We start from the raw sequence: 14,794 nt of genomic DNA on the forward strand, positions 1-14,794 counted from the left end.
TTGACTGCAGACACTCATTATTGTACCGCTCTTCAGCCCTTCGATGAACAAACTACCTTCGGCTGCACAAATTGTTACTCATCAGCCCAGAGCAGCTGTTGCCATTTTTCTACACCCAAGTTCCTATATTTTTCTGCATAATTGAGTGGCTTAGCCTTGTTTCTATATCCTATACATGAAAAATTATGATCTTAGGTGCAGATAATGGCTGTAGGTGCTCTGGACTGATGAGTCAAAATGTAAAATATTTGGCTGTATAAAAAGGCAGTTTGTTTACAAAGGGCTGGAGAGCGGCGCAATGTGTCTGCACCAAATATTGATTTGATTTGGACTTCTCTTCTGTTTGTTTACTTTACATTTTGTTAATTGATAAATATAAACTATTAACACTTCAATTTCTGAAAGCATTCTTAATTTACTGCATTTTTTTCCACACCTGCCTAAAATGTTTACACAGTACTGTACATCTCAAAGTATGTCTGTATCCCTACGGGGGAATTTCCCTAGATCAGGAAGTAAAAGAAAACCCTCCAAAGCAAAGGAGTGACAGTTGTCACCAGTACAGTTGTCCCTGATAGATTTTAACTGTTCCTGTGACAATTTTTAAAATATTGGATTTATCGTTTTCTATATGGAGACAGTAGTCACTAGGACCAATAGTAAGGATTTTAAGACCACTTTACCAGTCTCCATATTACCTCCCCATGTTCGTCATATCATCCGCTCTAAAGCCTCGTACACACGATCGGATTTTCCGCAGACAAAACGTCAGACTTTTGTCCAAAGGGCGTTGGTCAGGAACTTGTCTTGCATACGAACGGCACACAATTGTCGGTCAACAAACACGAACGTAGTGACGTACTACGTGGCTTTTCAGCTCTTTAGCACCACCCTTTGGGCACCTTCTGCTAATGTTGCCCACATAAGCCCACTAAGGTGACTAGCTTTAGGTGATAAACAGTGATGAAGCAAATCCTCCCACTTATGCTGCACCACTTTATCTGCAGCTTCCCACATATGCTTCACATCTTTATCTGCAGATTTGTATCCTCCAGAGTCTTCTAAAGTACACAGATCAGATGGTATTACTCAGCTTCCAGGAGGTAGGGGTGGGAATCTGACATCTCACATTGCCTAGAGCAGAGTGTAAACTGACACCTGAGGGGAGGGAATGAACACACCTCCTTTTACACACCCTCACTGGGAAACATGCACATCTGAGTCAATCAACTCCTGTAAGTTGGGAAATTGCCTAATGTCAGGAGAATACTGCCAGAAGTGATTCATGCAGATTGCAGGGGAAGGAGAGAATGTTCAGGAACTACACTAGATGCTATGGACCGAGGTAACTACACACTATACAGTGAGGAAAATAATAATTTGATCCCCTGCAGATTTTGTAAGTTTGCCCACTTAAAAAGAAATGAAGGGTCTATCATTTTTATCATAGGTGTATTTTAAATGATAGAGACAGAATATCAACCAAAAATCCAGAAAAAAACACATGATACAAATGTTATAAAATGAGTTGCAGTTCAGTGAGTAAAATAAGTATTTGACCCCCTACCAACCAACAATAATTCTGGCTCCCACAGACTGGCTACAGTATGTGGTCCACAGATTAGTCCTGTCAATGTAAGAAGGTGCTCCAAATGACAACGCATTATGTGTATAAAAGACACCTGTCCACAGAATCTTTCTTCCGTTCAAACCTCACCATCGTGGGCAAGACCAAAGAGCTGTCAAAGGACATCAGGGACAAGGATGTAGACCTGCACAAGGCTAGAATGGGCTACAAGACCATCAGCAAGAAGCTTGGTGAGAAGGGGACAATTGTTGGAGCGATTATTCGCAAATGGAAGAAATACAAAATAACCATCAATTGCCCTTGGTCTGGAGCTCCATGCAAGATTTTGCCTCTTTGGGTTAGGATGATCATGAGAAAAGGGAGGGTTCAGCCTAGAAGTACGTGGGAGGAGTTTGTGAATGATCTCAGTTAGGACCACAGTCATCAAACAAACCATTGGTAACACAATACACCGCCATGGATTAAAATCCTGCAGCGCCCGTAAGGTTCCGCTCCTCAAGAAGGCACATGAACAGGCCTGTCTGAAGTTTGCCAATGAACATCTAAATGATTCAGAGAAGGATTGGGAGGACGCACTGTGGCCAGATGAGACCAAAAATGAGGTTTTTGGCATTGACTCGTCTCACTGTGTTTTTGAGGAAGAAAAATGCTGACTATGACCCAAAGAACACCATCACTACAGTCAAGCACGGAGGTGGAAATCGTATGCTTTGGGGCTTTTTCTCTGCTAAAGGTACAGGCCAACTTTGCCACATTGAAAGGCCAATGGACGGGGCATGTATTGTAAAATCTTGGATGAGAACCTTCTTCCCTCAGGCAGAGCACTGAAGATCGGTCGTGGATGGGTCTTCCAGCATGACAGTGACCCAAAACATACCGCCATGGCAACAAAGGAGTGGCTCAAAAAGAAGCACATTAAGGTCATGGAGTGGCCTAGGCAGTCTCCAGACCTTAACCCTATAGAAAATTTATGGTGGGAGCTGAAACTTCCAGCCAAGTGACAGCCAAGAAACCTTAGGGATTTTGAGATCTGTAAAGAGTAGTGGACCAAAATCCCTCCTGAGATGTGTGCAAACCTGGTAACCAACTACAACAAACGTCTTACCTCTGTGCTTGCCAACAAGGGGTTCTCCACCAAGTACTAAGTCATGTTTTGCTTAGGGAGCAAATACTAATTTTACTCACTGAAATGCAACTCAAGTTATAACATTTTTATCGTGTTTTTTCTGGATTTTTATTGATATTCTGTCGCTATCATTTAAAATACACCTATGAGGAAAATTATAGACCCTTCGTTGTTTTTGCAAGTGGGCAAAGTTACAAAATCTGCAGGGGATCAAATAATTATTTTAACCACTGTATGATGATCTGATGTGTTCACTTCTAATGTTTACAACCACCTTAAGTTGACCTTGGGCAAGTTTCACTACAGATATACAGTATCTCACAAAAGTGAGTACACCCCTCACATTTTTGTAAATATTTTATTATATCTTTTTATGTGACAACACTGAAGAAATTTTACTTTGCTACAATCTAAAGTAGTGGGTGTACAACTTGTATAACAGTGTAAATTTGCTGTCCCCTCCAAATAACTCAATACACAGCCATTAATGTCTAAACCACTGGCAACAAAAGTGAGTACACCGCTAAGTGAAAATGTCCAAATTGGGGCAATTAGCCATTTTCCCTCCCCGGTGTCATGTGACTCAGTGTTACAAGGTCTCAGGTGTGAATGGGGAGCAGGTGTGCTAAATTTGGTGTTATCACTCTCACTCTCTCATGATCATGATCCCCTCCCTTCGGAGACTGGGCCGCAGGGCAGTATTCCAACATAACGATCCCAAACAAACCTCCAAGATGACCACTGCCTTGCTAAAGAAGCTGAGGGTAAAGGTGATGAACCGACCAAGCATGTCTCCAGACCTAAACCCTATTGAGCATCTGTGGGGCATCCTCAAACGGAAGGTGGAGGAGAGCAAAGTCTCTAACATACACCAGCTCCGTGATGTCGTCATGGAGAAGAAGAGGTTTACCTTCAGATACCTCGAAACATTGGGGTTTTTTTCTGTTGTTTATTACCATTTCACAATATAATTGGTTAATGTTTTGTATCCAATCACTACATCCATGAATGTGCATCCATTTTTACTACCTTTTCTCACTCTATATATTATATCAAGTGTGCCAGTGACCCAAATTTAAAGTCCCATTAGAGGACACACACACTTTTTTGAGTAATTTATTCCATTGTACTAGGGATGTGGGTTCACTGACCCTATAGTTCCATACAGGGGTGACACCACTCTCCAATATGGAGGAGTGGAAGAGGACTCAAGTAGCAACCTGTGAAGCTCTAGTGAACTCCATTCCCAGGTGGTTTAAGGCAATGCTGGAAAATAATGGTGGCCACACAAAATATTGACACTTTGGGCCCAATTTGGACATTTTCACTTAAGGGTGTACTCACTTTTATTACCAGCGATTTAGACCTTAATGGCTGTGTGAGTTATTTTGAGGGGACCGCAAATTTACACCGTTATACAAGCTGTACACTCACTATTTTACATTGTAGCAAAGTATAATTTCTTCAGTGTTGTCACATGTACAGATATAATAAAATATTTACAAAAATGTGAGGGGTGTACTCACTTTTGTGAAATACTGCATCTCTTTTTACCCATAGCTGCAAAAACATGATCGATTTTAATATATGTTCCTAAAAGCAATACTTTATGTAATAATCACACTGCTCTGCTAAAGGCTTGGGATTATTGTTCAGACAGAGCTGTAGATAGTTTCGTTTCAGTATAGATCAAAGTCTTACATGACCTTACATTTACAGTGTCTGTGTCTGCTTTGAATTGTCTCCTCTAAATGAAGAAATGTTTTCCTCATCTTTAGAACCCACAACATAAGTGGCTATGTCAATTAAAATAGTCTGATGGTCAATGACTCAGCTTTGATTGGAAAACATTAAACAAAGTCCACAGTCTTGGCTACGCTTTAAATGGAGAGTTTGTCAAAGTACTATTTCAAGCATTGGAGCTGTTTACCCAACATACATTTAATAATGATGAGTGTAGAAGGAAAGCCACTTGGTTCCTTTGAGTTACAATCCTAGAAGTGGTCAATTGGAATATGTGAAAACTGGTGCAAAGGTGGACCTGTCGACTATCCCAACCAAACCTATCAGATTCCTTCTTTAATTCAAAATCAAACCATATTGGTTGCTATGGGTGGCAGTTTTCATGAGCATGTTCTCCTTTTCAAACTCTTCGGGCACTTGATGTGTCCATGCCTTCAAAGCCATAAATTGAATGTATTTCCTTCATTGTATGAACACAGAAATGTAATGGTTTTTCTCTTGAGCTTCAGACATGGATATCTTTCTTTTCTTACAATAATACATTCTGTGTGGTGAATTGCTGGAAAGCTTTCCTCTTTAAGCAGTGTTCTTTTATGAAAAGCATTGTTCCTGAGTCACCCTCTCCTTGTCTTGCTGCTGAACACAATGTCAATAGCTACAAAATGCTTCTGTAACATGAAATGATGCCACCTTTCATCTGTTCCTTTTGAACGTGATTTCTCTGCAGGCTAGGAACAGCCGGGAGAGTGGTAAACCCCCCTCCAGCCTGGGTCTGCAGGATTTCGATTTACTCAGAGTTATTGGAAGAGGTAGCTACGCCAAAGTACTGCTGGTGAGGTTAAAGAAGACAGAACGCATCTATGCAATGAAAGTTGTCAAAAAAGAGTTAGTCAATGATGATGAGGTAAGCAGTTCGTAAATGTATTTGTCTTCTCAGCTTTAGGGAATATACTGTAACAATGCATCAGGCACTTATGCTCATAGTTCCAAAACTTGGGTAAAAAGTGCTCAGGACAAGGCACACCCTTGTCTTGGGCCTCTTTAAAGATGGAAGGGTTCAGACAAGTTATTCTTTTTAACTCCTTATGGTCCGTGTTTAGGAGCTGGATCCATTTTGTTAGTGTATTGAAGCGTAAAAACTAAAAATGTTATATATTTCAGCTCATTAGACTAGGTTTTTGTCATCTTGGATTCCGTTCTCTGGACTTCAAAATTGTATTTTTGTTCATCTCCATTACATGAGTGATGGGGATATTAGTAGTTTACTTCCAGTAGTTTTTGCTTCCAGTTTAACTTACAGGAAGTGATACGGACACCATGTTTCTAGCAATATCAACAGATATTTTCTGTACTTGCTGAAAAATTATAATTAATGCAGTCACCACAGGTACAGACTGGTAAGATGCAGTGCATTACATGTTTCACTCTTGGGTTTTGGGCATCTGTTCACAAAAAAGATGTTGCGAAACTAGAAAGAGTGCAGAGAAGTGTATATAAATTAATAGGAAGCATGGAGCACCTTGGCTTTGAGGAAAAATTAACTGCACCGAATCTCTTCTTCTTGAGAAGAGGTAACTGGGGGGGGGGGGGGGGGGGGGTTATATGATCACCTTGAATAAATAAATGTGTGCTGCATGTAATATACTTGGTATAAATATATCATGCATTTAATATACATGGTATAGAGCTGCAGTGACCTTAAAGGGTAACTCCACTTTCTTGGGGGAAAAAAAATGCAAATAAAGAAAAAATAATATAGCGTATACAATTGCGACTCAAGTCCTATTGTAATTGCATGCTATTAAAAATTACCTTTCCAATCTACAGCTTTGTAATTTTCTGTAAATGCAATATGGCTACCTGGAGGTGTTCTGTACACAGAATATGTACAGAACACCCCCCAGAAACCTAATTTCCTGCTTGTGTGATTGGCTCACTCATTTTCCCAGAAGTCTGCACTAAGATACGAGACAGATATCAGGCATCCACTGAAACAAAAATGTTATTTTTAGTGAGATACTTCCAATTGGAAATCATGTCTAAAGGGATACAGGCCCAGCAGCTTTCCTCATTAGTGCCCTTTTTTCTCAACAAATGTGGAGTTACTCTTTAAAGTATATACATAGCCAAGTACTGTATATACTTAGTTTCAGCTAGAGTAAGGAACTGTTAAAACCACTGTCCGTTTAGTTTTTCATGGTCTCTGTCCCATTATAGAGATTTTCTTCACTTTGTGTCCTTGAGATACCAAAAGAAGTGAGACGAAAGCTCTGCAAATCAGAATTCACCTCTTCAACAGTTGTTGGAATAGGTGTCTCCATTGCCCTATTTTTTTTTTCTGGTGACACCTCTAAAACTTCCCATCACTTTCCGTCACCATGACAATTGTTGGTAGGGCAAATATAGAGGGTGAATCTTCCTGTCAGGAAAAAAGACAGCAATACAAACCCCACAGAGGTTATAACCTAGCCATAGTCTATCAAAACAATAGGTATACAGGGATCACTGTTTGTACCTGGAGGGAAAGGTTCAACCTCCACATATGAAAGACTTCATTACGGTACTAGCTGGGAAAATGTAGAAACGACTACCACAGGAGCTAGGCCTACCTTTTGTAGACTGCTTCAGGGTCAGCAATTGGTAAACAATAGCAATAAAACTGGCTATTTAGGACAGTTGTAAGAAATAACACTAGAATATTGATAAAGGGAATATTCAATAGCCTGTGGTGATCAGGCAAAAATTTACAAAAATTAGATCATGCTTTATGATTATTAAATTTTTTTTTGCCTTACTCTGGGTTAACTGTGATTCTTTAGTTCAAAGGATGCAAGGTTTTTAATTTATCTTTTGGTTGCCCTAAAGGCATACATGTTTTTTCCAACCTGACTGAACTGTGCATTATTACTGTAAAAATGGCATTATTTTGCATAAATAAGGATGCAAACATTTTGGCAAGAATTTTTGCATCTATCTGCTTTTAGTAAAATGGGTCAAATGGGCCCTTAGGAAGAGCCTGGGGTCTTTTATCTTGTTTTATTTTCACTTCAAACTTGGACTCCTTATTAAACATTAGCACTACACGGGGAGTTAGGAAGTTGGTTTGCGTTTACATAAACTCCGCAGCAGCCCATTAAGGCATGGCAGGGGTGTAGTTACATATCATAAGCCCCCCCCCCCCCAGCAACCTCTCTGTGGTGCCTAGCAATGTCAACAACACGTGTCACTGATCTTAACATATAGTATGCCTAAAAAAGGACAGCTAATATCAACAATGTCAGTAAAGTAAGTCTGTGCAAAGACGGCTCTGAAATTGACCTTTAAGCCAACAAGAGGCAAAGGAAAAATCACTTGATTTCCACATCCAAGAAGCAGCACTACAGGGAAATTACTTTTAGGCTCCATAGAAAATGTGTATTGTGCCGCATGTTTCAGAAAAGTGTGGGTAGCAGACATGCATTTCCCATGCGTTTTGTGATGTGGCCAAAACAAGCACCACACTCTTCTCCACAAAAATGTTGGAGCATCTTTGGGGTGTTTTTCACACGTAGGGCTAGGGCAGCCTATTCAAGTGAATGGGCTGTCCTATCCCAGTACACTTAGGTGTGAACCCAGCCTTCAACCTAATTTTACTGCTAACTGTAGCTCCCCAGTTTTTCAGTATTTCATGTCTCAGGGCCTTGGATTAATTGTAGTCCTTGGGTTTGTGTGAATAGTTCTGAGAGCAATAATTCTACCCTGCTAAACATCTGACATCCACTCTTCTAGAATGGAAACTTCACAGTTTACAGGGGTTCTAAGGCCTATTCATTTTTTACTGCATTCCTTACAGTAAGTTAAATGTTTAGGTATCAGAACACACACACACTCTTTTACTAACCTGAGCCCTTATTCAATGCAGCTCTTCTCGTCCCTAACTTTCGGGTCTTGCTGGCTTTACTAGGGCACCAGTTGCCTTTGGCTCCCAGTGCTGTCAATCAAAGCCAGTGGCGCAGGGTTGTCCTGCTGTCTGGATAGATGTATAGTAAAAATAGTCACAAACAGTCTCTACAATCTTCTTCAGACTTATCCCTGGCTGCATAGTACGAGGTACACATGTACAGTAGCTACCGTAAGTACCTGCAGAAGAGCTCACTACAATGCATATAACGCTGTGGTGTTTTGCATAAATGAAAATGCTGCAGGTGCATTTTATAATTTTTTAAAGTGTACTTCCAGTCTCTTTAACGTTAATGGCCTGTCTTTGCGTGGTTCACCTTAAAGTGGATGTAAAACCTTACATATACCCAGTAAAGTGACTGGCCTCCGGTAATACACAGTGATGAAACAAATCCTCCTACATAAGTTGTACATGTCTATCTGCAGCCCTTTCTTCTCTACATTCATTCCAAGTGCTAAACTTTAAAGCTTGTCTGAGAGTTCAGAAAAAAGGGGATGGAGAGCTCAGTGAGAAAAGCTGATTGGAGGAAAAGGACACACCCCCCTCACACAGCTCACAGTAACAGTGCTGAGGCTGTCAATTAGCTGGAGATCCCTCTCCTGTCACCATTTTTTTCTAGGTGTTGGGAAAACTTGTCAGAAGTGATTTATGCTGATAGCAGACAAAAGGGACACTTAGTGCTTGCTTAATGTGGTTGTAGAGGCTGAAGATTTTTACCTTCATGCATTCTATGCATGACGGTTAAAAAAAAAAAACCTTCTGTGTGTTGCTCCCTCCACAGCCCCCCTAATACTCATCTGAGACCCCTCTCGATCCAGTGATGTGCACGAGAGCATCAGGCTGTCCTGGGTCTCTCTCTCCCCTCATTGGCTGACACCGCAGCGGGAGCTATTGGCTCCCACTGCTGTCAATCACATTGAGCTAATGAGGAGAGAGCAGGGGGGCAGGGCCGAGATGCGGCTCTGTGTCTTACGGACACATAGAGCAAGGCTCGGTAGCGAGCATGCACCAGTGTCCCCATAGCAAGCGGCTTGTTATTGAGGGCACTGGTCAAGAGGGAGAAGCCAGGATCGCCAATAGGGAGACCTAAGAAGAAGTGGATCAGGGATGCTCTGTGCACAACTATTGCACAGAGCAGGTAAGTATGATTTTTTTTTTTTTTTTAAAAGCTGAAGTGTCTTATGAACACAGAGCAGGTAAGTATAACATGTTTGTTATGTAAAAAAAACAAAAAAAAACCTGAAATTTTAATATCACTTTAATTGAGACACGTACACAATATAGAGCAGGCGTCTCAAACTCAGTTTACCTGAGGGCCACAAGACAAGTTTTCATATCCCACAGGGCCGCATGCAAACTTGTCAGCGGATGCACTATTTACCCCCAGCACTGGTGTCAGTGACACATTATTAACCCCAGCACTTGTGTCAGCGGACGCACTATTACCCCAAGCATTGGTGTCAGCGGACGCACTATTAACCCCCAGGTGTCAGTGGATGCACTATTAACCCCCAGCACTGGTGTCAGCGGATGCACTATTAACCCCAGCAATGGTGTCAGCGGACGCACTATTAACTCCAGCATTGTTGTCAGCGAACACATTAACCCCAGCACTGGTGTTAGCGGATGCACTATTCCCCAGCATTGGTGTCAGCGGACGCACTATTAACCCGCACCTGGAGTATGCTGTCCAGTTCTGGTCACCAGTCCTCAGGAAGAATGTACTGGAAATGGAGCGAGTACAAAGAAGGGCAACAAAGCTAATAAAGGGTCTGGAGGATATTAGTTATGAAGAAAGGTTGCGAGCACTGAACTTATTCTCTCTGGAGAAGAGACGCTTGAGAGGGGATAGGATTTCAATATACAAATACTGTACTGGTGACCCCACAATAGGGATAAAACTTTTTCGCACAAGAGAGTTTAACAAGACTCGCGGCCACTCATTAATTATTAGAAGAAAGGAGGTTTAACCTTAAACTACGTAGAGGGTTCTTTACTGTAAGAGCGGCACGGATGTGGAATTCCCTTCCACGGGCGGTGGTCTCAGCGGAGAGCATTGATAGCTTCAAGAAACTATTAGATAAGCACCTGAATGACTGCAACATACAGGGATATATAATGTAATACTGACACATAATCACACACATAGGTTGGACTTGATGGACTTGTGTCTTTTTTCAACCTCACCTACTATGTAACTATGTAACCCCTAGCATTGGTGTCAGCGGACGCACTATTAACCCCCAGCACTGGTGTCAGTGGACACATTATTAACCCCAGCACTTGTGTCAGCGGACGGACTATTAACCCCCAGCAATGGTGTCAGCGGACGCACTATTAACCCCAGCAATGGTGTCAGCGGACGCACTATTAACTCCAGCATTGGTGTCAGCGAACACATTAACCCCAGCACTGGTGTTAGCGGATGCACTATTCCCCAGCATTGGTGTCAGCGGATACACTATTAACCCCCAGCATTGGTGTCAGCGGACACACTATGAACCCCCAGCATTGGTGTCAGCAGACACACTATTAACCCCAGCATTGGTGTCAGCGGACACACTATTAACCCCCAGCATTGGTGTCAGCGGATGCACTATTAACCCCCAGCATTGGTGTCAGCGGAAGCACTATTAACCCCAGCACTGGTGTTAGCGGACACACTATTAACCCCCAGCATTGGTGTCAGCGGACACACTATTAACCCCCAGCATTGGTGTCAGCGGATGCACTATTAACCCCCAGCATTGGTGTCAGCGGAAGCACTATTAACCCTAGCATTGGTGTTAGCGGACGCACTATTAACCCCCAGCACTGGTGTTAGCGGACACACTATTAACCCCCAGCATTGGTGTCAGCGGACACACTATTAACCCCCAGCATTGGTGTCAGCGGACGCACTATTAACCCCCAGCATTGGTGTCAGTGGATGCACTATTAACCCCCAGCATTGGTGTCAGTGGAAGCACTATTAACCCTAGCATTGGTGTTAGTGGACGCACTATTAACCCCCAGCATTGGTGTCAGCGGACGCACTATTAACCCCCAGCATTGGTGTCAGCGGACGCACTATTAACCCCCAGCATTGGTGTCAGCAGACGCACTATTAACCCCGAGCATTGGTGTCAGCGGATGCACTATTAACCCCCAGCATTGGTGTCAGCGGACGCACTATTAACCCCCAGCATTGGTGTCAGCGGACGCACTATTAACCCCCAGCATTGGTGTCAGCAGACGCACTATTAACCCCGAGCATTGGTGTTAGCGGACACACTATTAACCCCCAGCATTGGTGTCAGCGAACGCACTATTAACCCCCAGCATTGGTGTCAGCGGACACACTATTAACCCTCAGCAATGGTGTCAGCGGATGCACTATTAACCCCCAGCATTGGTGTCAGCGGACGCACTATTAACCCCCAGCACTACCCCCTACACTCCAAATAACTCCCCCCACCCCCCCCCCCACCTTCACAAATACCCCCTGTTCACAAATTTCAACCACAGTCACCCCACTAAGGACTTTGCTCAGCCTCAGTGTGATGGCTCACTTACCTCTCCTCCTGGCAGTCAGCTGGTGGCCTGCTCTACTGCCTTCCAAGTCCTCTCCTCCTGTCAGGTCCTGGCTCAACACAGGCCTAGTGGCAGGGCACCCCGAGAATGCCACAATCTTCTGCCCTGAGGTGGCAGCAGGACCCTGGATCCGAGCACAGCCTCCGAAGGAGCACAGCTCTGAACGATCATCAGAGCCTAGGTGGGCTGTTCTCTCTGCTCTCCTGTGCGGTGTCTGTTTCCTTTGCTGTGTGCGCTGGGCTGCAGCAGCATGCAGGGGAGAGGACACAGGAGAGAGAGCTCCCAGCCGCTGCACGGTGTACCCCAGGTACTCGCCCAGGATCGGCCCTGCCTGCGCGCCATTTGGAACCAGTGCATGGGCCGGTAATTTGAGACCCCTGCTATAGAGGGATATGCTTTGTTCAGATTCCATGTCTGAGGTTTACAACCACTTTTATTAAATGAATATGCGTGTGTTGACTTGTGTTGCAGCTCCTGCTTTTTTTTATTTTTATTTTTTTTTTTTGTATTTTTCATTTTCTTTACATCATGGAGACTTTGACTCACAGACTGAAACAATGATTACTATTGTAGAATGAGTGAGACTCCGTGGCTTGAATTCCACTGGGTACGTTTTTATTGTTGCAGTCTCAGTGAAGAGTTAATGAAAATCCAGTGAGTAATTTGGTCTGTGGTTCCTGTAGACTTTAGGGATCCAGGTGTTCTTATATCGTAGTGCATGATTGTATTGGTTTCTATACTGTGTGACTGTTGTGCCTTGTTTACTTTTTTATCACGCTTTAATCTTTTTGTTTGTATTTGTCTAGGATATTGACTGGGTTCAGACAGAGAAACATGTGTTTGAGCAAGCCTCAAACCACCCTTTCCTTGTTGGCCTACACTCCTGTTTCCAAACAGAAAGCAGGTAACACCTACAGCCTCTGGCTGACCTGAGGCTTTCTCCTAGTGCAGATAATGTATTGAATAAACATAGACCACCGCTTGCTCGCTGCTGTGTTGATATATGGCTTAGAGCTGATTTGCACTGTGATCACATAGTTTGTGACTGCAAGTGGAGGTGGATAAATTGACTGCTTCGTGTGCTAGCCTAGGTAGTAACATTACAAGCAATGTCTTGTTTTCTTCACAAATGTACACTATGTGTATGTTTGTTTATTGAAACAATATTTATGTATGCTTTGTGTTCTCTAGACCATAGGCTTATTTGATTAAGTTGACAGCTCGAGTCTTTCATGTATTATTGAACGTCTGTACACATTGTTTTCAGCTTTTGATTAGATACCCAATTATCAGGTTGCCTTTACTAACTTGTTAAATGCTGAAAATGTATACTGGGCTCTGTCACTGGTTTCTACAAATACTGTAATAATTGCACAGAGATACTGTTCACCCGGATATTTTCTTTTATTTGCCAAAAATGACAACAGAGTCGGCTTTGTGTTTAAAATATGCAGCAAATGAAGTAGGAAATAGTTGTCCATAGTAACCTGCAGGCTGTAGAATTTTTAGCTCCACTGAGTATTAGATTATATGAGCTGTAGTATTTTTCATACTGTGCCTTTAGATGCATTTGAGTCTTGTGTTTTTTTTTTTTCCCAGGCTATTCTTTGTTATTGAATATGTAAATGGTGGTGACTTGATGTTTCATATGCAGCGTCAAAGGAAGCTTCCAGAAGAACATGCAAGGTTTGTTATTAAAAGAAAAAAAAATGATAACCGCACTTATGTGCATACAAAATGAGAAGAATGCGTATCTAAAACCTGCAACAGTACCACGAGATATTTTATCACGATAAAAAAAGCATATTAACCACTTGCCGCCCGCCCTATTACAAAAAGACAACGGCAAATGGTTTGATATTCCTGACCGGACGTCATATGTCGTGATCAGGATATCAAGCTGCTGCGCGCCCCCGGGGGAGCGCATCGCGGCGATCTTTGTTGCGGGATGTCAGTCTGACACCCTGCAACACCGATCTAGGTAAAGAGTCTCTGACAGGGACTCTTTCCAACGTGATCAGCCATGTCCAATCACGGCTGATCACGATGTAAATAGGAAGAGCCGGTGATCGGCATTTCCTCACTCGCGTCTGACAGACACGAGTAGAGGAGAGCCGATTGGCTGCTCTCCTGACAGGGGGGGGTCTGTGCTGATTGTTTATCAGCACAGCCCCCCCTCGGATCCTACTCAGGACCACCAGGGATGCCGCCCAGGACCACCAGGATGGCCACCACATGGACCACCAGGTATGCCCCCTAGACCACCAGGGAAATACCAATCTGTACCCAGGCAGCTGCCAATCTGTGCCTAGGCAGCTGCCAATCAGTGCCCACTCTAATGCCTGCCAGTGCCACCAGGGATGCTTATCAGTGCTGCGTATCAGTGCCCAGCAGTGCCGCCTATCAGTGCCCAGCAGTGCCGCCTTTCAGTGCCCAGTGTCGCCAACCAGTGCCACCCATGAGTGCCCATCAGTGCCGCCTATCAATGCCCATCAGTGCTGCATATCAGTGCCGCATGTCAGTGCCCGCTCATTGGTGCCGCCGTATCAGTGCCGCCTTATCAGTGCCCATCAGTGAAAGAGAAAACTTACTTATTTACAAATTTTTTTTAACAGAAACAAAAGCAAAACTTTTATTTTTTTTCAAAATTTTCGGTCTTTTTTTATTTGTTTAGCAAAAAATAAAAACCGCAGAGGTGATCAAATACCACCAAAAGAAAGCTCTATTTGTGGGAACAAAATGATAAAAATTTAGTTTGGGTACAGTGTATCACGACCGTGCAATTGTCATTCAAACTGCGACAGCACTGAAAGCTGAAAATTGG

The 14,794-nt window shown here is 43.0% G+C and overlaps 1 protein-coding gene across 1 annotated transcript in view; it reads left to right on the plus strand.

The window, feature by feature from the left end:
• The window catches only part of PRKCI (protein kinase C iota), a 156,606-nt gene that overhangs the window by 103,785 nt on the left and 38,027 nt on the right, over positions 1-14,794 (plus strand). The window contains exons 9-11 of the mRNA XM_073626188.1: positions 5,185-5,361; positions 12,777-12,874; positions 13,570-13,656. Of these exons, the coding sequence (XP_073482289.1) occupies positions 5,185-5,361; positions 12,777-12,874; positions 13,570-13,656 (362 nt within the window). The remainder of the gene's footprint in view (positions 1-5,184; positions 5,362-12,776; positions 12,875-13,569; positions 13,657-14,794) is intronic.

Source organism: Aquarana catesbeiana, linkage group LG04, assembly GCF_042186555.1.
Source record: "Aquarana catesbeiana isolate 2022-GZ linkage group LG04, ASM4218655v1, whole genome shotgun sequence".
In the NCBI taxonomy this organism is placed as follows: domain Eukaryota; kingdom Metazoa; phylum Chordata; class Amphibia; order Anura; family Ranidae; genus Aquarana; species Aquarana catesbeiana.